The sequence below is a fragment of the Anomaloglossus baeobatrachus genome, chromosome 12 (genome assembly GCF_048569485.1).
Source record: "Anomaloglossus baeobatrachus isolate aAnoBae1 chromosome 12, aAnoBae1.hap1, whole genome shotgun sequence".
Taxonomy (NCBI): Eukaryota; Metazoa; Chordata; class Amphibia; order Anura; family Aromobatidae; genus Anomaloglossus; species Anomaloglossus baeobatrachus.
The window spans coordinates 28,695,765-28,718,851 of record NC_134364.1 but is presented as its reverse complement, the minus strand read 5'-3'; the positions used below and the strand labels follow the sequence as shown (position 1 = coordinate 28,718,851).

The 23,087-nt window shown below is 48.3% G+C and overlaps 1 protein-coding gene across 1 annotated transcript in view; it reads left to right on the top strand.

Annotated features, from left to right (window-relative positions):
• Window positions 1-23,087, top strand: part of GALNT16 (polypeptide N-acetylgalactosaminyltransferase 16) — a 200,322-nt gene that overhangs the window by 93,068 nt on the left and 84,167 nt on the right. The window contains exons 2-4 of the mRNA XM_075330467.1: window positions 9,202-9,377; window positions 10,844-10,942; window positions 22,905-22,972. Coding sequence (XP_075186582.1) covers window positions 9,202-9,377; window positions 10,844-10,942; window positions 22,905-22,972 — 343 coding nt within the window. The remainder of the gene's footprint in view (window positions 1-9,201; window positions 9,378-10,843; window positions 10,943-22,904; window positions 22,973-23,087) is intronic.

Genomic DNA, 23,087 nt, shown 5'->3' with positions numbered 1-23,087 from the left:
AATAAAATAACACAAGCATACCTGGACTGTTCATCTTTCTTTACTCTATGCCGGGGTAACTTTTTGATATACAAACTCATTTGTGTCCTGGCCACCTGTGAAGAAGATTCTGCTAGTTTAGTTCCTGTGCTCAGGCAACATCCTTTCGGTTGTTGTTTTCCCTGTTTGTCTTTACTTCCCTGGCGTGTTGTTAGTGCAGCGGTGGTCTAGTGAATCACACCTGCCCCTCACTAGTCAGGGTTACTATAGGGCCTTTTTTAGGATCCCAGGTTCCTGTTCGGTGACAGTTGCAGAAACTGTACAGGAACTGGTGATTAGAAAAGGGACAGTTGCAGGTGAGGTTAGGAGGTGCCCACCTACCCCTCTCACTAGTTCCGGGGCCTCCTGTACTTTGTGTCCCCCAGTGCCCCCTTTTCTTGTGTTTTCCTTGTGTTTCAGACGCATATAGGTCTGAACAAACCTTGCCATGCTTGCTACACCCGGCGAGCGTAACATCACCCGGCAGCTCTGGAACAGAGAGCAGCTGATCAGAGGGTGTGGGGTTTTGGACCCCAGCCGATCAGACATTGATGACCTATCCTAGATAGGCCATCAATGTTAAAGTATTAGTCAGCCTCTTTAATATTAATAGGTATGTAGACGATGGTGAAACAGAAGAGGACAGCACCCCAATGGATTCAGAGTAGAGATTCATTACAATGTCAAATATAATCTACATTCCAGTTGTTAGATTGTGCCATTATCAGGCGTGTAAGAAACAGTTTCTATGTCCTCAAGATCTAGTGATCTGAAAGTCACCAATTGAACAGCTTAAAGGCCCCGTTACACGCTACGATTTATCTGACGATCTCAGTACCGATGTGACACGGCCGGATCATTGTTAGGATTTGCCGAGATCGCTCATAGGTCGTTTATTAGCGGTCACACGTACACCTCTCACAAACGACGTAACATCGTTCAGCGATATATTGTTTGACAAGGCGGTCGTGTGGATGTTGTTCATCGTTGGCAGGGTGTCAGACGTACCAATATGTCTGCTGCGTTCCAAACGATGAACAATATTTTGAAACTGAACGACGTGTCAACGATCAACGATTTTCAACCTATTAGCGATTGTTCGGAGTCGCACGTAGGTGTCACACGCAACGACGTCGCTAACGATGACGGACGTGCGTCACGGAAACCATGACCCCGACGACATATCGTCAGATAAATCGTACCGTGTAAGTGGCCTTTAGTCCCCCCGTACACATCTGATAATGTAAGCCGATATCGACACGTTCAGCCAACAATCTACAGTGTATGGGAGCCTTGACAAATGTTTTTTGATGGAATTATCGATCCGACATGTCTGATTTAGAACTGCCAACTTGTGCCTTATTTCTGGGGAACAACAAGGATGTGTCTGGTGACTGCTTTGTCATAAAGGATACTGGAGCGCTCGGCCGAACATGTGCTCCGGTTTATGGAAAGCCAGCGTAGATAACTGTCAGTCAACATCTACCGTGTCTGGTGGCCTTAAAACCTCTGATTTGTAGAACAGATTAAAGAGGACTTGAAACTTCATGGAAACTACATCTAATATGGTATATTTTTTCCATGTGTTGAATGACTTTCCTTCTGTGTTTTACCGTATTTATTTTTTGTAAAATATATTATTAGTCTACAGAGAATGAAGAACATCCTTACTTTATATGGAAATGTGTTCTTCCATAATCCATGAGGTCTGGGGCTAACGCTGGCTGGAAATAAGTCTTCAGAGGTTTTAGTGTCAAATATGTAACAAACCACCCCCCTAATGTCACTCAGATATCAGGCCACTGCTGACCTTTACCATGCATTAGATCTGTGGCAGAGATTAAGCGCTAATATATTTATTAGGCTAAGTTCACAAGTCCAGTAGAACGAATCCAGCAGCAATCCATTGTCAAAAAAGTTCTGCATACACAACTGTTATGCTCGGACGAGCACACCTTCACTGGGTCCACTGGACCGAAAGCACCGTTCATTGCCCTGGAGGAACAAAGTTGCCCTACCGCCGAATCATCACTACTGCCACCGGAGGTCGTGAGAGGCACTCACGCTGGTAAGCGGCCGGCAGAGAGCCACCCCACGGGATCTGCGGTACCTTGACAGCTAGCGCCATAATTTCAATGTAGTCTCTAGTTGTAGTAACAGCAGCAGCTAGTGTCGTGGATTCGGCCTGTATGGATAGATGGCTGCAGTAGCAGCAGCCGATGAGGATACTTGCGGCAGCGGGTATCGTGGTAGGTGGCCAGTGTGGATGATTGCAGCAGCAGTGGTCTGATAATACACTGAAACACAGACATAAATCAGCAGCAGAATACATCACAGTGATAGCAGCAGCACAATGGAACCTGAGAACTAGCAACATTAGGAACTCGTTGCCTAGGTACTTTCCTTAAGGGGAAGGTGCCTTAAATACCTACAGCCTCTCAGCAAACGCAAACTGAGAGGTCACTTCCGGGTCAGGGAGTACTGACTGTTTAAGAAAAGTGGAGTGGCCAGATGCACACCGAACGGTCATACCCATTAGGCCTGTGCAGAGTCTCTGTACAGAGGCCCTGGGGAACAGCAGCATGGACTGGGGACGGGGCAGCCACCGCTGGACAGCCGGAAAGGTGAGAGAGCCGGTGTCCATGCTGGGGGAGGGGTGCAGGACAGCGTGTGGATGCCAATATGGCTATTACTACAACATTCTTGTCCGTTTTAAAAAAAAATAAAAACAAACATTTTTGCAGGATCCGTTTTTTTAGCATGGGAGTCTATGAAAAACATCTGTTAATGGATTACTATTTATCTTCAATTTGAAACTGATCCAGAAAAAAAAAAATATGGATCCTTTACAAATTCAAAAATAATGGATGGCTGAAAAGCAATCAGTTAATGGATCCGTTTTCCTCTGCACATGCTCGTCCTCTGCACATGCTCGACCTCTGCACATGCTCGTCCTCTGCACATGCTCGTCCTCTGCACATGCTCGTCCTCTGCACATGCTCGTCCTCTGCACATGCTCGTCCTCTGCACATGCTCGTCTTCTGCACATGCTCATTTTCTGCACATGCTCGTCCTCAGCACATGCTTGTCCTCTGCACGTGCTCATCCTCTGCACATGCTCGTCTTCTGCACACTCTGCACGTGCTCATCCTCTGTACATGCTCGTCTTCTGCACACTCTGCACGTGCTCATCCTCTGCACATGCTCATCTTCTGCACATGCTCGTCCTCAGTACATGCGCACCTCACTCCGGACAGGGCTGCAAAATTATGAAAAAGGCAATAACATGATTTTTAGGAATAACCCTTTAAGCAACAGATCAAGTATGTCAGGCTAAAACGAGCTATACCATTAACCTCAGTTCTTCCAACAGCAGACTTCGGGCTGCCACTAATATTAGACTGTTGGCAGACCCTGATGACACCTGCCAAAAAGTTTGTGTTGTAACTCGCCTTGGGCATATGTCTATGTCAAAAGTATCCACGCATCATATGACAGTTTGGGTGCATTTATGCTAGCGGCCTGTATTTGGCATATGCACGAGGAAAGCTCTATATATATATAAGACACATATGCCACCATTCATCTGGCTATCATATAATGGTACAATTCCCAACCCCATCTCCCTTTCATGAGCTTGCCCCATGATATATGGGTTCAACGGGTTATATTGTACATGGTCGTTTTTGCCAATTCTTAGTCAATTTCCAAATCTCAAAACTGCAGCTTTTTATAGTAAAATGTAGTTTCTAAACACTTTTTTCTTTCTTTTTTTTCTTTTTTTAAGAAAGCATTGGTCTTGTAGAATTAAGGAGCTTAAAAAAAACAGTAAATATAACTGAGCCAACTAGCATAGGGTAAGAATTATAGATTGTATCTATGGGATTGGAATGGCACTATGTTTCCATGTGGATAGGTTCTAAGTTGCCCATCAATGAGGATCCCATCGCTGGACCCCCCTCCAATTATGACAGCAGGGTTCTTTCCTCTGTTTAGGCCCCTTTCACACGTCAGTGATTCTGGTACGTTTGTGCTTTTTTTTCTACGTACCAGAATCACTGACATACGCAGACCCATTATAATCAATGGGTGTGTGCACACATCAGGGATTTTTCACTGAACGTGTCTCCGTGCGGCGTACATGCGTATCCGGGATTGCCGCACGGAGACATGTCCGTTTTTTTCTGGCATAACTGATGTTCCACGGACCACGCAGTGGTGTGATCCATGAAACACGTGCCAGAAAAAAACGTGTTTCTAAAATAAAAATCATTTTTACTCACCCGGCGTCCAGCGACGCTCTCTGCAGCCTGTTCTGCTGTCTGCTGCTTCTGAGCCGGCTCATTACTGTCGCGCATATTCATGATGCACGACACAGCCGACCCAGAAGCAGCTCCTGCGGGGGTCAGCGCCGGCCGGATGCTGCACCACGGGAGCGATCAGCCCCATGGAGAGCGGGAGCGCGCACAGGTGAGTTGATCTCTATGTGCAATGACGGGCCACAGAGAACGGAGCCCGGATTGCACATAGACAACCAATGTGTGCCGTGAATCACGGCACACGCAGGGACATGTGCGTGTTTTACACGTCAGTGAAGAACGTCTGTGTTTTTCACTGACGTGTGAAACGGGCCTTAGAGTGTGGGGTCTCGGATCTATTATGCTGCTTTATTAAAAATCTTAGTGCATGATGGAGATAGCGAAATGCTGTATACCGGGTATCCCATAAAGCCGACACTTGCTGCAGATGGGAAGGACACACGTCTTTAGTGCTGTACATTTATGGCACTTGGTGCAAACTACATAATGTCTACCTTTGCCCAATAGCCGCGTCGAAGCATCTCTCGTAAACTGGGTATCTACTCTAATGCCTCTCTCTGTTTTTAAAAACCGCCATGTGTATGGGTAAGTAGGAACCTGATACTAGAGAATAAAATCACCTGTGGCTAATGGGGGATAAGTGCACAGTAAGAGGGCATGACCCCATAATCTAGACAAAAAACTGACCGTACTCCCAAGATGCAGTTTAAACAGGTGTAAACCTGAACATGACATATAAAAAGAGACAGTTGCACTCTGAAATGCTAAAGCATGCAAACCATGAATGTAAGAATATAGATTTGCATTACTGCTAAGGAAATCTAAGAAAAAATTGAGATATTTAGCATACAAAAATGGCCATTTTTATATGTGCCCAGTAGCCGTGTCAAAGCATATCTTGTATACTGGGTACCTACTCTAACGCCTCTCTCTGGGTATAAAACCTGTGTATGAGGGAGTAAAGGGGGCTTTACACGCTACGATATCGTTAATGTTTTATCGTCGGGGTCACGTCATTAGTGACACACATCCGGCGTCATTAACGATATCGCAGCGTGTGACACTTATGTGCGACCTATAACGATCGCAAAAGCGGCAAAAATTGTTTGCCGCGGAGAGGTCGTCCTAAAACAAAAAATCGTTTACCTCTCATTAGCGATGTTGTTCCTCGTTCCTGCGGCAGCACACATCGCTGTGTGTGACACCGCAGGAGCGAGGAACATCTCCTTACCTGCCTCCACCGCCAATGCAGAAGGAAGGAGGTGGGCGGGATGTTACGTCCTGCTCATCTCCGCCCCTCCGCTTCTATTGGACGCCTGCCGTGTGACGTTGCTGTGACGCCGAACGACCCTCCCCCTTAGGAAGGAGGCGGATCACCGGCCAGAGTGACATCACAGGGCAGCTAAGCCGTGTGACGGGGGAGCACGATTTTGTGCGCAACGGCAGCGATATGCCTGTGTCGCACAAACGATGGGGGCGGGTACACACGCTAGCGATATCGGTACCGATATCGCTAGCATGTAAAGCCTCCTTAAGAACCTGCTACTAGAGAATAAAATAACCTGTGGATAATAGGGGTGTCAGAGGGCCCCATAGTCTACACAAAAAAACTGCCGGCACTCCCAACATGCATGCTTTGTTATTCTATGTCATGTTCAGTTTTGCACATGTTCAGGCTGCATTTTGGGAGTGTCGTCAGTCTTTTTATCTAGATTATAGGGTTATGCCTTCTGACCCCTCCCCCATTAGCCACAGGTGATTTTATTCTCTAGTGGCAGGTTCCTACGTGCCCATACACATGGAGGTTTTTAACCCAGAGAGAGCCGTTAGAGTAGGTACGCAGTATACAAGATATGCCTTGATGTGGCTACTGAGCAGATTAAAAATGGCCATTTTTGTATGCTAAATATCTCAATTTTTCCTAGATTTCTATAAGCAGTAATAATATCTACCTTGTAAATGTGACACCAAGTTTTTCCTGTGCCCTTTGCCTCTCATTTCAAAGTCTAAGGGACTCACTGATGTAACTGAACTCTCTGTAATATATAGCTGAAACCCACTAGAGATGGTGCAGGCCCAGCTCCTGCGCCTGCAAAATCACTGCTCTGTCTATTTAAGGTACTTACTGCAAAATATACCTTGACAGCACTGTCAATAGCAGAGAGTATATTAAATTATTAGTTTATTTTGTGCCCTAATGAAAATCTCTGTTTTTTGTGCCATTGCTCAGACAATTACATATAGAACTCAACACAGTTTCCTTTGTATGGAGTCTGCGCTTTCCTAGCAGACCAGATCTCAGCCAACTCTTTCCCCCTATATTCACATTGCTAGATGGGGAGTGTTATTTCAGGATACACAATTTAAGGCCTGAAACACACGTCCGCAAAAAACATGTGCGTGTTTCGCGGTCCGTTTTACGGGTCCGTGTTCTGTTTTGGATGTCCGTTTCTCCAGTACGTGTGACATCAGTGTGATGGCGTAAGCTTGCCATGCGTGCGTGTTGAATGTCCGTGTATGCGTGAGATACGTACGTGTCATGTCCGTGTGCAGTCCGTGTGCAGTCTGTGTGTCTTGAGCCGTTTCACCATTAAAAAAAACAAAAAACACACACAGACCGTACGGAAAGCACACGTACGTAGTCCGTGTCCGTGTCACGTACGTGCAGACAAGGACCCATTGACTTTAGCGGGTCCGTGTCTGCGTGAGGCCGGAGAAACGCGGACATGTAAGCCGTGTTTAATAACGCACACACGTACAAACCACACAGACACACGTTCCATGTGGCTTTACATGTGTGTGCCTGTTACAATAGGGTAACATTGGTGCCCATGTGTTCGTGCCGCCGGTACGTGTCAAAAAGTCCCAAACATGTACCGGCGGCACGGATGTGTGTTGCAGGCCTAAAGGAGTTGTTCACTTTTTCTTTGTTTTTTTTATAAAGTCCGCAAACAGTTTAACTTTACCCCATGCCTCTTGTATGTGCGACAGTGAGACACAGACATCTGGGTGTGAGGATCTGGCTGTGGACTAAAGACTATTGGATCAATGGATAAAGAGCGGATCCGACAGCTCTAAGGGATTTTAACTATTTATGACACAGAGTGCCAGTTATGTTATTGTTGTGTTATATATTTGAGGTTGCTTGCTCGTTAGTTTCAGGTACACAATTTGAAGGGGGAAGGGGTTTTAAATGTGTGTAGTCTAGTCGGCCTCCATGGTCTCTAATGTAATCAGGCCTGCAATAGAACTAATTATCCTGCATCTGGTGTCTATTGCTCCCCTCTTTGTGGGCCCCTGATACACATTAAAGCGGGCTTTACACGCTACGATTTCGCTACAGCGATCTCGTTGGGGTCACGGATTTTGTGACGCACATCCGGCCGCTGTAGCGATGTCGTAGCGTGTGACTCCTAGGAGCGATTTTGGATCGTTGCATGGGGGTCCGCTGCCAGTTATCGCTGCTGTCGCTGGGGCAAAGCTGATCCTCGTCCCTGCGGCAGCACGCATCGCTCCGTGTGACGCCGCAAGAACGAGGATCATCTCCTTACCTGCCTCCGGCCACAATGCGGAAGGAAGGAGGTGGGCGGGATGTTACGTCCCGCTCATCTCCGCCCCTCCGCTTACATTGGGCGCCCGCTTAGTGACGTCACTGTGACGCCAAACGGACCGCCCCCTTAGAAAGGAGGCGGTTCGCCGGTCACAGCGACGTCGAAGGACAGGTAAGTATGTGTGACGGGGGTGCGCGATTTTGTGCGCGACAGGCAGCGATATGCCCGTCACGCACAAACGATGGGGGCGGGTGGGTGTCATGCTAGCGATATCGGGCCGGATATCGCAGCATGTAAAGCCACCCTAATGCAGAGAAGTCTGCGACTTCCCTCCTTCATACTTGAAGTTTCATGAAAAAAAATGTCGAAGGGGGTGGGTGTGATGAGCACTTTTGCCCATCCAGGGGGCTGATCTCATAAGGGGGAGAGAAAAAAGTGACATCTTTGGTTAATGAGTTGGTGCTGTGACGTGGAGGGGTGCGGACCTGTTGCTGTGGCCAAGTCCTGGAGCCCATGAATGGACTATAGAGATTGGAGCTGGATACACTTGCTACCGTAATGATATCTGTCGTTGGGATTTGAGGGACTATCCTAAGGACTATTGTTGATATCCGTCATCTGAAGGAGCATTGGGACTATTGTAAATAAAAATTGTTGCATCATTAACCTGCCTAGGTGATTAATACATCCCATGACCTCTGATCTGCACACAGGGTATTTGTGATTTTCTGTTCTTTTGCAAGTATACGGTACATATGCTACTAAATACAAATGTGACCACCAATCTGTAATGGTCATGATGGGAGCAAATATCGGAGGAGATCTACAATCTACAATATTGCGCTGTGAAATTCACTGCACCTCTCATTACAGGGAGAATCCTAAATGCAACCAGTACTTGTTGGAAATGTTATATTGATTGATCTCGTCTATTGGCAGAATGATGTTCTTTCGATTCATACAAATTATATGCGTAGAAACTAGTTGATTTACAATTCTTGCAAGACCTGTTATTACTAGAGATGGGCAAAGTGATTATGTTGAATTTTTGAGATTTCGCAACTTTTTCTTCTGCGTTTTCTTTGTCATAAATGTGGAATTGTTGAGTATTTGGATGAAAAGTAAGAAATTGTACAATAGCAGATGCTTTCCGAATCTGACTTAGCACAGAATGTCACAGACAGTCTGTATCTGCGCTGCTCAAACTTCACCTTTCTACATCTGCCAGAAATATCCGAGTGTGGAGAATTGTATAGGGATTTGCCGGCTACAATGCAGTCAACGCACGTTTCATGAGATGGGTTTTGTTCCAGGTGACGTCAGCCTTACAGACGGAGAAGGGGAAGCTGAGTGGCTTTGATGAGAAGTTGTATCTATCCTTAAAGTTTCTAAAGGCCGGAGAGGATCCTTACCGACAACATGCCTTCAACCAGCTGGAGAGTGACAAGCTGAGCAGTGACCGGCCCATTCGGGACACAAGACATTACAGGTAAATTGAGTACAATAAGATTTTATGTTATGATGTTTCTGTATTCATTTATGGCCATTAATCTACAGTATATACCGTATTTTCTGGTTTGTAAGATGCACTTTTCTTCCCCAAAAACTAGGTGAAAAATGGGGGTGCGTCTTAGAAACCGCATATGGCTTACCAGGGTGGCAGTGGTGGTGCAGGGTTAGTGATACGGAGTGCTCGTAGGGGGTGTCACTGCAGTGGAGCAGTTTGGGAGGGTCAGTGTGCGGCAGTGGACGGTCGACGATACTGCGGGTTCGTGGGATGTCACGGTAGCGGGCGCTATTGATCTGCCGGTGGGCTTGGAGTGGGGGGTGTCGCGGCTTAAGAGAGTCAGTGTGCAGCAGCTGAGGGTAGGCAATACTGCTGGCTCATGAGGTGTTGCGGCCATGGGCGCCATTGATTTGTGGGCTGCTTTGAATCACCGGTGGTTGACGTGATGGACTTCAAGAAAATGGCCGCGGAGGCCAATCTACGCAAGCGCTGCATCCGCGGCCATTTTCTTGAAGTCCATTACGTCAACGGCTGGCGATTCAATGGAACCCGCAGTTCAATGGCGCTCACTGCCACGACACCCCACAAGCCTGTAGTATCACTGACCTTCTTAAGCTGCGACACCCCCTCCTTCGAGCCTATCAGCAGATCAATGACGCCCGCCACCGTGACACAACACGAACCCACAGTATCGTCGACCCTCCGCACACTGACCCCCCTGAGCCGTAACACCCCCTCCTCCAAGCCCGCAGCATCGCTTACCCTGCCTCCTGTGACCTTCCTGAGCCACTCCCTCCCCCGGTGGGCTAATATAAGAGGCACTAGGATTTTAGGACTGACTTTCATTTTTACAGTGAAAATTATTTTTTCCCTTTTTCCTCCAAATTTGGGATGCGTCTGATTTTTTATTTTATAAGACGCGTCTTATAAAACAAAAAATATTGTAGATCTTTGACGGTGTAAGTTCTGAATATTAATATTGTAGATCTTTGACGGTGTAAGTTCTGAATATTAGACTTGAAGCTAGGCCTAGGCTTGTATTATGGGCGCAGAAATGCACTTGTATTACACTTGTCTGAAAAAGACCTTAGACTATGTTCATACATTTTTTTAAAAAAAAATGCAGCATTCTTTCCATCCGTATTGTTTTTGCATACACAATGTGTGAAGGCTGTCGGAGGTGCCCTCATACTTGAGATGAGAAATACCGGTGTAGGGGGAGGATGTGTATTATCTTTTATGTTTATTTCAAATATTTTCAGAATGAGCAAATTTGCTCTAGAAATTACATTAGTTTTGTAGTAATCACCATTTGCAAATAATCTCCTAATAAATGGTGGTGATCAATTACCTACATTTTCAAAAATACGCCGTTATACGCCATGTGACTTGTAGACATTAGCGATCCTTCAGACTGTTATGACTTCTCCTTGTTTCTTTCTCCCCAGATGCACCTCGGTACATTATGACAACGACCTCCCCTCCACCAGTGTTATCATTACTTTCCATAATGAAGCGCGGTCTACTCTGCTGCGAACCATTAAAAGGTTGGTGCCAATTCTGGATAATATACCTTTGTTTAATAGACTATGTGATGAATGATGGTCTTCTCCTACATTTCTAATGTTTGAGTAATGACGGCCTTATTGTGCAATGTATAAAGAGTGGTGATTGGGTGTCATTAAATCATTTCGTTTTTTCTGGTAATCAGGAAGTATTCATGACGGAGGCCATTGTGACAATGTCTTACGTAGGCATTGAATACATGTTCTGCTATTGTTGCGGGTGGGGGCCGCTGCCTCTTCTGGGGCCGCTTGGATCCAGGTTGCTGCTGCGGCTCGAGTGGTGACCGGACCCGGGGATATTTACAGGGGATGTGTTGTGTCGGTGACGCCACCCGTGGGTTGCGGTGAGGGATGGTAGCACCGCCTCTGCCTGGTGATTGGGCGCCCGGGGCTGGTGTAGCGGGGCAGCAAGATGGGATCCCCTCCACGGGTAGAGGAGTTGTAGTTCCGGGGCCCGTGGTCGGTACACGGGAGTAATGGCTGCTGGAGGTGGCGTGCCGGATTGGACCAGGGGTCAATGGTGTACTCACAGTTCAGTAATCTCACACAAGTCCAGTGGTAAACCAGAAACTGCCAGTGTCCGTGGGCCTTTGGTGGGTGGTGGTCGGATCCCACACCTGGTACAATGGAGCAGTGCCCTCTCTCCTGCTTTACAGTTGAAAGTCACTTTAACTCCTCTGCTTGGAACGGGGAAGTCCACTTCCCTGCACTAGTCCAGATTCCCGCTTACAATACCGGGGGGCCACTACCCTGCCCCGGTTCACTTCGGGTTCCTTCTTACAGCTCAACTTGTTCCAGCGGTCCCAGAGCCCACTTCCACTTTTACTTCAGTTCTCTGAGCTTACGCCTCACTTCAGCTCCCAGAACTTGGCTTGCACTTCACACTTCTACAGCAGCCCAGGAGCTCCAACACCCGTCTGCTCTGCTCTGCCTCCCTCCTCCAACTAACCTTGTACCCTCCCCAGACACTTCATAACCCCTGAATGGGCATCCCTACTGTCCTTGGCTGTTTGATTGTACCAGTGTGGGATCAGGTAGATTTACCATGGAGGAGTGAGTCCTGCACCCCTTTTGGTGGATGCAGTCCTCTGTGCCACCCTGGTTTTGCCAGGGCGGCACACAATAGCCATATTTTCAGGTGATGATGGCGGGTTATTGGAGTGGTGGGACTACATCTACATCGTTTTGGTGTCCATCACATTTAACAAACAGGGAGCATTGACTCCGATCTAATATCATATTGATGGAACAAAACTTCTGAGGTTCTTTGTAGGAGTTAACTCACATAATTTACAAAAGAGTCATTTCTGGGTATGCTCTGTTTTGGTAAGAAACTTCCCCTAAATGCTATAAATCACACACCACTTCAAAATACTCTATGATCACTAGGATATGTTTTCTACTCGCCCTCATCAGCCATGTAACTATCATGCTAGGTATGGGGAAGTACCACGCACACAGTGAAAGGCAAGGGAAACCCTGTGTCTACAGAGAGGGAAGATGGTGATCCTTGACCAAGCCTACCGCTGGTCCCTGGGGTGCCTCACCACCCTAGATAGGTTCCACACCTATGCGCCGAGCAGGATACCTGACCCTAGTTATCCCTAGTGCTGGGCCCTAAATAGTGATGGGATGAGCTCTTCGTCAACTGCGCTAAACACTATAGATGACACAAGGGGGACACACAGGGGAAAAGAATGAACTACTTATCATTAGATGACTCCGGTATAAGTTCAGCAGAGCTTTCAGCAACGATACCACAGATGAGTAAAAGCCACCTGCTTGCAACCTCAGCTTGAAGGAACTGAAAATATCACCAGCAGCAGTCCAAAGGAAGGAAGCGGTATTTAAACCCCAACAGTATAGTGACAATCAACAGCTGGGTGGAAGTCGAGCTCCTGCTGGGTCCAAAAGGGAGAATGATTAATCCAGCAGCAAACTACCTAAACCAATGAATACAAACAGCAAGAACAGTGGAAAGTCATGGAGCATTCTGCGCAGCCAGATGCCGTGACCTTCTATTCCCAGAAACCACATGACAGTAACATACATGTCCACTATTTAAAAAAATAAATAAATAAATAAAATGCAAGACTGGAAACTATAAAAATATGCAAATTAAAGGGGTTGTCTGCTTTGGACGATCACGCTCTGTTACATGACCATAAACCCGTCACAGAGAAACCCTTGGCAAATTACTCCAGACCTCTAAAGGAGAAATGGAGCATGGCACCGTCACTGTGGCGTGACATCCCATCTACAACATATGACCATTGTACCCGGTGATTCCGAAGTAGGTGGCACGAGTCCTCTGAGCCCACTGAATTCCTGCATCAGCCATGTGCTGTAAATGGACTGTCACCCCCTGCAGCCCGGTAAGCAAAGGATGGCCTGGAGCCGCGGAGGGGTGTGCCGGAGGGGTGTGCCGGAGGGGTGTGCCGGAGGGGTGTGCAGGAGGGGTGTGCCGGAGGGGTGTGCAGGAGGGGTGTGCAGGAGGGGTGTGCCGGAGGGGTGTGCCGGAGGGGTGTGCAGGAGGGGTGTGCAGGAGGGGTGTGCAGGAGGGGTGTGCCGGAGGGGTGTGCAGGAGGGGTGTGCCGGAGGGGTGTGCCGGAGGGGTGTGCCGGAGGGGTGTGCCGGAGGGATGTGACGGAGGGCACTGTATGGGGAAGTAATGCTTAATTTGTTGTTTTAAGCATTAGCGTTGATCTCTATATTTAATATTTCTCAGCTGATGCCCTTTAATTGCAGAGCGCTCCCTGGAACGTTGGAAATGTGACAACTACAGTATAAATGAGCTGAAATCGCTCTAAAATGTTTGCCTTGGAATTCAGTTTACATTCCTTTCCTGTGGATTAGCTCATGTCTGCAAAAATACCGACTCTATCTGCACCTTATTGGTGTTAAGATAAGGAAACGCGTGCGTGCCAGACGCTTCCGGGGAAGTGTTGCCCTTGTTCCACCAATATGGCAGATTAACCTCCACAGCCTACACTCCATTACCAGCTTGTTTGTCATACATTGCACTCTACCTTATAGAAATAACTCATTACTAATATGTACAGATCGCTCCAGCTTCTACATCTGAGCATAAAGCCTAGTGCCGGCGATTGCTCCACGTCCATTCACTGTTACTATTCTCACTCCCGGATTGGAGTTACATTGTGTTTAGGAAACTATCAGCATCAATAATAATCGCCCTGTATATACGCCACGTCTGTGCTTCTTACTGCACCATTCTCAGCTCTATAAAGACGTTATATATTGTTACAGGACACTTGCTATACACCTAACACAGTAAATGAAGCATCTGTGCATATGACTGATTAAAAATGTCCGATCATTTTCTCTCCTATCTATTTATCTATTCTCTGACATCTTATCTATCTATCCTCTATCCTCTGTCTAATCTCTATCTATCCTCTGTCTATACCCTATCTATGTATTGATCTATCTATCTATTAACTATACATCCACTATCAACTATGTATCCACTATCTATCCTCTATCTATCTATCTATCTATCTATCCTCTGTCTATCCTCTATCTATCAATATATATATCCTCTATCTATCATATCTATCATCTATCTATCCTCTGTTTATACTCTATCTATTGATCTCTGTCATCTATCTATCTATCAACTATATATCCTCTACCTATTTATCTATCAACTATATATCCTCTATCTATCCTCTATCCTCTGTCTATCCTCTATCTATCTATCTATCTATCATCTACTGTATCTATCCTCTGTCTATACTCTATCTATCTATGTATTGATCTATCTATCTATTAACTATATAGCCTTTATCTATCAACTATATCAACTATATCTATCTATCTATCTATCAATCTATCCTCTATCTATCATCTATCTATCCTCTGTCTATACTCTATCTTTCTATGTATTGATCTATCTATCTATCTATCTATCTACTATATATTCTCTACCTATGAATCTATCAACTATATTTCCTCTATCTATCCTCTATCCTCTGTCTATCCTCTATCTATCTATCCATTATCTATCTATCTATCTATCTATCTATCTATCTATCTATCGTCTATCTATCCTCTATCATATATCTATCTGTCTATCTATTTGTCTATCGTCTATCTAACCAGAGAGATATAATATTGTTTTATTTTTTTCTGCGGAATAAAATGTAGTATTTATTAATAGCATTTTGGAGTCCATAAGAATCTGTGATCTCTTTTCATCGACAAAAATTTGAAAACAAAATAATGAAAAACTCCTACAGAATCTGCCATTTATATTTTAGTTTGGACAATTAAGGAATATTAAATATGTAAATAAAATATATATTTTAATTTATTTTACTTAAGATTTCTCCTTTTACATTTGAGGGAAAAGGGGGCGATTTAAAACTTGTGATTTTTTTAAGTTTTAAAAATATATCTTTAATGCTTTTGCATTTTTAATTAGTTTTTTTTAGAGAAATTGCACCTCTGAGCACTTGATCACCTACAAATACTGTACTGTACTGGGTATAAAATATTATAATTATAGATATAATATATATATATATATATATATATACACACACACAGTACAGACCAAAAGTTTGGACACACCTTCTCATTCAAAGAGTTTTCTTTATTTTCAGGACTCTGAAAATTGGAGATTCCCATTGAAGGCATCAAAACTATGAATTACCGTATTTTTCGGACTATAAGACGCACCTGACCATAAAACTCACCCTTGTTTTAGAGGAGGAAAATAGGAAAATAAAATTTTAAGCAAAAAATGTGGTCATGACACACTTATGGGGCGAGGATCTGCTGCTGACACTGTTATGGGGTAATGTCCTGCTCATATACTCCCCAGCCTGCTCATATACTCCCCAGCCTGCTGATATACTCCCCAGCCTGCTCATATACTCCCCAGCCTACTCATATAGTCCCCAGCCTACTCATATACTCCCCATGCTGCTCATATACTCCCCATGCTGCTCATATACTCCCCAGCCTGCTCATATACTCCCCATGCTGCTCATATACTCCCCATGCTGCTCATATACTCCCCATGCTGCTCATATACTCCCCATGCTGCTCATATACTCCCCATGCTGCTCATAATAAACCCCTATCCTGCTCATATACCCCCATCATGCTGGTGTATGGCCGCATCCTGTGGCACATAAAAAAAATAAACATTCATACTCACCTTACCTCACCTCACTCCCTGCAGCACCGCTCCTTTTACCGTCTTTGTCAGCGGCAGCGCCACTGAGTGGAGCCGTCCCCGTTCCCCTGCAGCATCGCGATGTCCTCCTGTCTGTCCCGGCGGCTGCATGTGGACACGTGCGCACAGCGATGATGTCATCGCTGTGCGCGCCACTAGGAGGAGATCGTGATGCTGCAGGGGAACGGTGAGTAATGTGCACTGATTCACTGCTCCCTGCACTGATGATGATGTTCGGGGGGCAGTGAATACAGCCGCACATGATCACTCGCAGCAGGTTGCGACCCCTGCAGTTGCCAGGGGTCGTCATGCGGGCCGGCTGTTTATCCCTCGCCCATCATCCCGCCCACCTGTCAGTGCTGAGACATGGGCGGGAGGATGGGTGTGCATATGAAATGAGCGGGTCCACATGGTCACGGCAGGCTGCTACAGCCTGCTCGTGCCACTGATGACCCGCTCCACCGCAGCACCCTCATTCCCCGCAGCCCTATATTCAGACCATAAGACGCACCCCCCACTTTCCACCAACATTTGGGGGAAAAAAAGTGTGTCTTATGGACCGCAAAATACGGTAAAACATGTGGAATGAAATACTTAAAAAAGTGTGAAACAACTGAAAATATGTCTTATATTCTAGGTTCTTCAAAGTAGCCACCTTTTGCTTTGATTACTGCTTTGCACACGCTTGGCATTATCTTGATGAGCTTCAAGAGGTAGTCACCGGAAATGGTCTTCCAACAGTCTTGAAGGAGTTCCCAGAGATGCTTAGCACTTGTTGGCCCTTTTGCCTTCACTCTGCGGTCCAGCTCACTCCAAACCATCTCGATTGGGTTCAGGTCTGGTGACTGTGGAGGCCAGGTTATCTGGCGTAGCACCCCGATGTGAAGCCCCACAGGTGTTGTATCGGTGCATACCTTCAGGGACTCCACGTAGCTGGTGCTGGTCACAGGTAGGGAATCTTCGGTTTTGATCGTGACGCCACTCTCAGTATTGCGGTCAGTGGGGACCGCCACTGCAGGTTAGGGGACGCCTGGGGCTGATGGTGGGTGCAGTCGGATGTAGTAGCCTCCTGAGAGTGAGGCAAGCCCCAGGGCCCTGTGTAGGTTTGTAGTACCACAAGTCGCAGAATAACTCAAACAGGCAGAAATGTCTTTCAAGGGCTTTACTCACATTTGATGGCAGGGTGAGTAGCCCGGGCGTAGCTGGGATGAACCAGGTGGGAACCAGGTATCCTTCAGGCTAACTTTATGAGGGTGACTACTGACTCGCCTTCCTTAGCCCTTGGTGGTTTGGGGTGACCCCGACTTTGAGTCCCTAGGGGGTCACCCAGGGAAGATGCTGCAGCCTCTCTCCCCCTTTTGTTTGCCGTTTGCTTGTTCCCCGGACCAGGCCACTCCAGCTGCTTGCCTCCTGTGACCTATGGGCCCTCACTGCGGTTACGTGGCTGCGGCTTTTGTGGTGTTGTGGTGTGGGCTTTGAGAGCCCCACACCGGCAGGTTTAGCAGAAGAAAGCTGGATCTATCTTCGCTTCGGGATCTGCCGCCCGGTTGGGCCTGGTGCTCTCTAGCAGTCCCCTTACTTCCCACTCCGTGCTTTCTCTCTAGCTGAAGCTGGCTTTCAGGTAGCACTCCTAGTTGACCGTTCTCCCCCGTCAGTAGCCACTGCGCGGGCGCTGTTAGACAGCATCAACCCCACAGGTCTGCTCCTCACTGAGCCCTCTGGAGTTCTCTTCTAACTGACTCACTGCTCCTCCTCTCCTGTTCTTGTCTACGCCACCTAGCAACCAGACTCTCCACCACACCCCTTGAGAGGAGATGGAGGCTTTTGGCCCCCTCCACTATTCCAGTGAAGGTCAAGGCTTTTCCCCCTCCTGGGATCCCCAGGGGTCCTCTCATAGGTACATGTGTGAGACCTGGTCACTATGCGCCTGTGTACCACACCCCAGTCAGCCTTCTGGATTACCTGTGTTGTACTGTCCCCAGCATGGGTGCAGTACTCAGTGGTGCCTGACCAGGTCAGGGGCGCCACATTCCCCCTTAGTTATCACCAGCACGTCCTCGGGCTGCAAGACAACATTTTTAAAATGCATAAAACATTAAAACATGTAAAACATTTAAAAGCACCAGGTACCATACATCACTCCCCTCCACCCACAAGTCCGTTAACCCACCCATAAACCCTTTCACGTTGGCCGCGACTTCAGCCACTTCTGGCAGGATGTAGAGGCGGCTTTCATGGGCTGGTGGTCTTCAGGGTATACCTGGCCTGGTGGATCCGCGCCTTCAGCCTCTTCTGGCAGGATGCAGATGCGGCCTCCACAGTTGGTGCTGACCAGGTACCCTCTTTGTGGTGGTGAGCCAAGGCCCCATAAACAGGCGTGCTCTCTGGTTGCAGGCGAGCCAAGGCCCTATATACGGACGGGCTCCTCCTGGTTGCAGACGAGCCAAGCCCCTAAACAGGCTGACTCTGGTGGTGGTGGTGCCCTCTGGTGTAACTATTTACACTGCGAGAGTTTGTGGCTATAGCCAGTTCATAGCCTTAAGGTTTATGGTTTTCTCACAATAGTTTTTGTGGGCACATGCTTAAACTTGAGAACGTTGCAAAACAAACTGGTCAAAACAGTAACTTCTCTTCTTACTTTTCTTTTACTCTACTCCTCTTTACCAGGGCTTGGGCCTGCTGGGCTGCGGCACCTGTTGCTTTCTTGCTCTTTGTCGTCGTCTGTGGTCGTTTCATCTGTAGGTTCTTTTTCTCTGCTTTGTCTTCCTTCTCTTTCTTTAGGACTTTGTGTTACGTCCAGAGCATACAATCCTCTTTCGCCTTGATGCATAGTAAACTGGACTGAATCTCCCATCTTTAGATTTCTGCCAGGGTGTCCTCTAGGCAGATGAGCTTTCACATCTCTTCTGTTGACAAATATCCCATCCTTGATACCAGGTGCTACGATGAATCCATATCCACTTCTCAGATTAAAATCCTCCACTACTCCTCTGAAAAGGGGTCCTCTGGCCTGGGCTTTGGACCTTCTCAGGGCTCGTTTTTCTTGCAGGTCTCTGGCGGTGACTTCCCGCTGCTCTGGGGATGACGGTGCAGGGGATAGTTGCGTTCTGTTGCGGTGTGTCTTACGAGCTGGATTCTGTAGGGTGCAGCTCACAAACTCCCAGGTAAGGCTTTTGGGCAGTTCTTCCTCAGCCGAGGGTATCGGGTCTTCCTCATCCCAGCGAGAATAAGGCAGCATCTCGGGCTCTGGGTATGGCTCTGGAGTCAGCCTCTCAACCTCCTGGCCTCCTCCCCCCCTTAGTTCTTCCTGGCACTCCTTGGGTAGCAGTGCTGGGGATGGACTTCGTTTTGCCGGCCCAGGTGGGGAACTCTTTGCCGTGGTTGCTGCAGGAGTTGTCGGGATACTCTTTGGGGTGTGCGGAGGGAGCATGTACCGCTCCACCATCTCCCGTGGGAACTTAGCTTCCAGGTCGGCTTTTAGCTGCCAGTATGCGGAGTCCTCACCTACCAGGGATTGCCTAGCAGGGACTTCCTGAACCTGGGGAGCCTTGTCTGCTCTGGCCTTGCAGGCCGGGGTAAATGGTACGTCAGCCTTGTCTTGGCGGGCCGCGCCTGGCATGGCGGCGGCCTGGTCTTGGCGGGCCGTGCCTGGCATGGCGGCGGCCTGGTCTTGGCGGGCCGCGCCTGGCATGGCGGCGGCCTGGTCTTGGCGGGCCGCGCCTGGCATGGCGGCGGCCTGGTCTTGGCGGGCCGCGCCTGGCATGGCGGCGGCCTGGTCTTGGCGGGCCGCGCCTGGCATGGCGGCGGCCTGGTCTTGGCGGGCCGCGCCTGGCATGGCGGCGGCCTGGATCAGTGTCGTTGTCGCAGGGGGCTCTGTGCGGGCCGGGCAGGGCATCGCTGCGGCGGCCGGGGCTTGGCGGGCCGGGCAGGGCATCGCTGCGGCGGCCTGGGCTTGGCGGGCCGCACCTGGCGTGGCTGCGGCCTGGCTCAGCGTCGCCGCGCCGGGCGCCTCTTCAGGGACCGCGGACGTGGCAGCAGGGGTCGGGGCACTGGCGCTAGCCGGGGCATCACTCGACTCACCCTCCGTTGGCAGCATCGGGGTCTGAGTTGTCACCGCCCGATCTGGCACTCGGTGCGCGGCTCTCTCCTCGTAGGCCCGAACCGCCGCGGTCATCCATAGAAACTCCTCGCGTCCCTCTCGGATCAGCCTTCCGACCCTGGCTTCCAGTTGATCGCAGAACTCGGCGAGCTCCCGACACCACCAGGCAGCGGAGCCTGGCTCTGGGTCTCTGCACTCAGACGCCATCTTCATTAGCAAGCTGCTGGCTTCTCTTCTGCTCCGCCGTCTCCGGACGCTTCCGCTCTCTTCGCTGGCAAGCTCAGAACTCTCCAGGGGATCTCTGGGTAGCCACACCTCTTCGTGGGCGGTAACTTCTCCCAGCGCGGGCTGCTGTTGTTTTTCAGCGCGCTTTTCATGGTGGCAATATGGCGGCGCTTCCAATTTTTCAAGCGGACCGCCCAGGCACATGGTCACCTGTCTGAACAGGTCTAGTCCTTATCCTGTTCGTGACGCCAGATGTGAAGCCCCACAGGTGTTGTATCGGTGCATACCTTCAGGGACTCCACGTAGCTGGTGCTGGTCACAGGTAGGGAATCTTCGGTTTTGATCGTGACGCCACTCTCAGTATTGCGGTCAGTGGGGACCGCCACTGCAGGTTAGGGGACGCCTGGGGCTGATGGTGGGTGCAGTCGGATGTAGTAGCCTCCTGAGAGTGAGGCAAGCCCCAGGGCCCTGTGTAGGTTTGTAGTACCACAAGTCGCAGAATAACTCAAACAGGCAGAAATGTCTTTCAAGGGCTTTACTCACATTTGATGGCAGGGTGAGTAGCCCGGGCGTAGCTGGGATGAACCAGGTGGGAACCAGGTATCCTTCAGGCTAACTTTATGAGGGTGACTACTGACTCGCCTTCCTTAGCCCTTGGTGGTTTGGGGTGACCCCGACTTTGAGTCCCTAGGGGGTCACCCAGGGAAGATGCTGCAGCCTCTCTCCCCCTTTTGTTTGCCGTTTGCTTGTTCCCCGGACCAGGCCACTCCAGCTGCTTGCCTCCTGTGACCTATGGGCCCTCACTGCGGTTACGTGGCTGCGGCTTTTGTGGTGTTGTGGTGTGGGCTTTGAGAGCCCCACACCGGCAGGTTTAGCAGAAGAAAGCTGGATCTATCTTCGCTTCGGGATCTGCCGCCCGGTTGGGCCTGGTGCTCTCTAGCAGTCCCCTTACTTCCCACTCCGTGCTTTCTCTCTAGCTGAAGCTGGCTTTCAGGTAGCACTCCTAGTTGACCGTTCTCCCCCGTCAGTAGCCACTGCGCGGGCGCTGTTAGACAGCATCAACCCCACAGGTCTGCTCCTCACTGAGCCCTCTGGAGTTCTCTTCTAACTGACTCACTGCTCCTCCTCTCCTGTTCTTGTCTACGCCACCTAGCAACCAGACTCTCCACCACACCCCTTGAGAGGAGATGGAGGCTTTTGGCCCCCTCCACTATTCCAGTGAAGGTCAAGGCTTTTCCCCCTCCTGGGATCCCCAGGGGTCCTCTCATAGGTACATGTGTGAGACCTGGTCACTATGCTCCTGTGTACCACACCCCAGTCAGCCTTCTGGATTACCTGTGTTGTACTGTCCCCAGCATGGGTGCAGTACTCAGTGGTGCCTGACCAGGTCAGGGGCGCCACACCATCACTCTCCCTCTTAGTCAAATAGCCCTTACACAGCCTGGAGGTGTGTTTGGGGTCATTGTCCTGTTGAAAAATAAATGATGGTCCAACTAAACGCAAACCGGACGGAATAGCACGCCGCTGCAAGATGCTGTGGTAGCCATGCTGGTTCTGTATGCCTTCAATTTTGAATAAATCCCCAACAGTGTCACCAGCAAAGCACCCCCACACCATCACACCTCCTCCTCCATGCTTCACGGTGGGAACCAGCCATGTAGAGTCCATCCGCTCACCTTTTCTACAAAGACACGGTGGTTGGATCCAAAGATCTCAAATTTGGACTCATCAGACCAAAGCACAGATTTCCACTGGTCTAATGTCCATTCCTTGTGTTCTTTAGCCCAAACAAGTCTTTTCTGCTTGTTGCCTGCGATTAGCAGTGGTTTCCTAGCAGCTATTTTACCATGAAGGCCTGCTGCACAAAGCCTCCTATTAACAGTTGTTCTAGAGATGAGAAGGTGTCTCCAAACTTTTGGTCTGTACTGTATATATATATATATATATATATATATATATATATATTTTTTTTTTTTTTATATATATATATATATATAGATATGGCATTACCATATATATTATATATATATATATAGATATAGTGACATGGGGGCCCTCGGTAGGCCCCTGGCTGCCATGCTGACCTATTGGCATTCTCTATCTCGAGAAGATGCCAGTGGATGTCAAAATTGACAGTGGCATTTAAGAAAGTCACGGTTCTAAGAGGTTACTGTTCTGCCATTGGAATGTACAGGGGATAAAGAAAGAAATCTGATTTTACAGTCAAACTGAAAAAGAAGGAACCCAAAATCTCGGTTGCAATTTTAATCACTGAATCTCTTCCGGTGTGGGACGTCTCGGCCGGTATTCTGTGCGGGGTGTTACATGTGGATATCGGGTACATGGTAGACTTTGTGTTCATCCTCTATGACGCAGCGTATCACTCATGATTCTGTATCTCCTTTCTCTGACAGCGTTTTAATCCGAAGCCCTCCAAACTTAATACAGGAGATTATTTTAGTGGATGACTACAGCGCTGATGGTGAGTACTTCTTTCAGTTGTAATATGTCTGCTTTGATCCTCTTTTCTGCAGTGATGTCTGGTGCAGCGTGAGGGAGAGGAGCTAATTCTGCCGTGAGTACAGAAGGTGCTATTC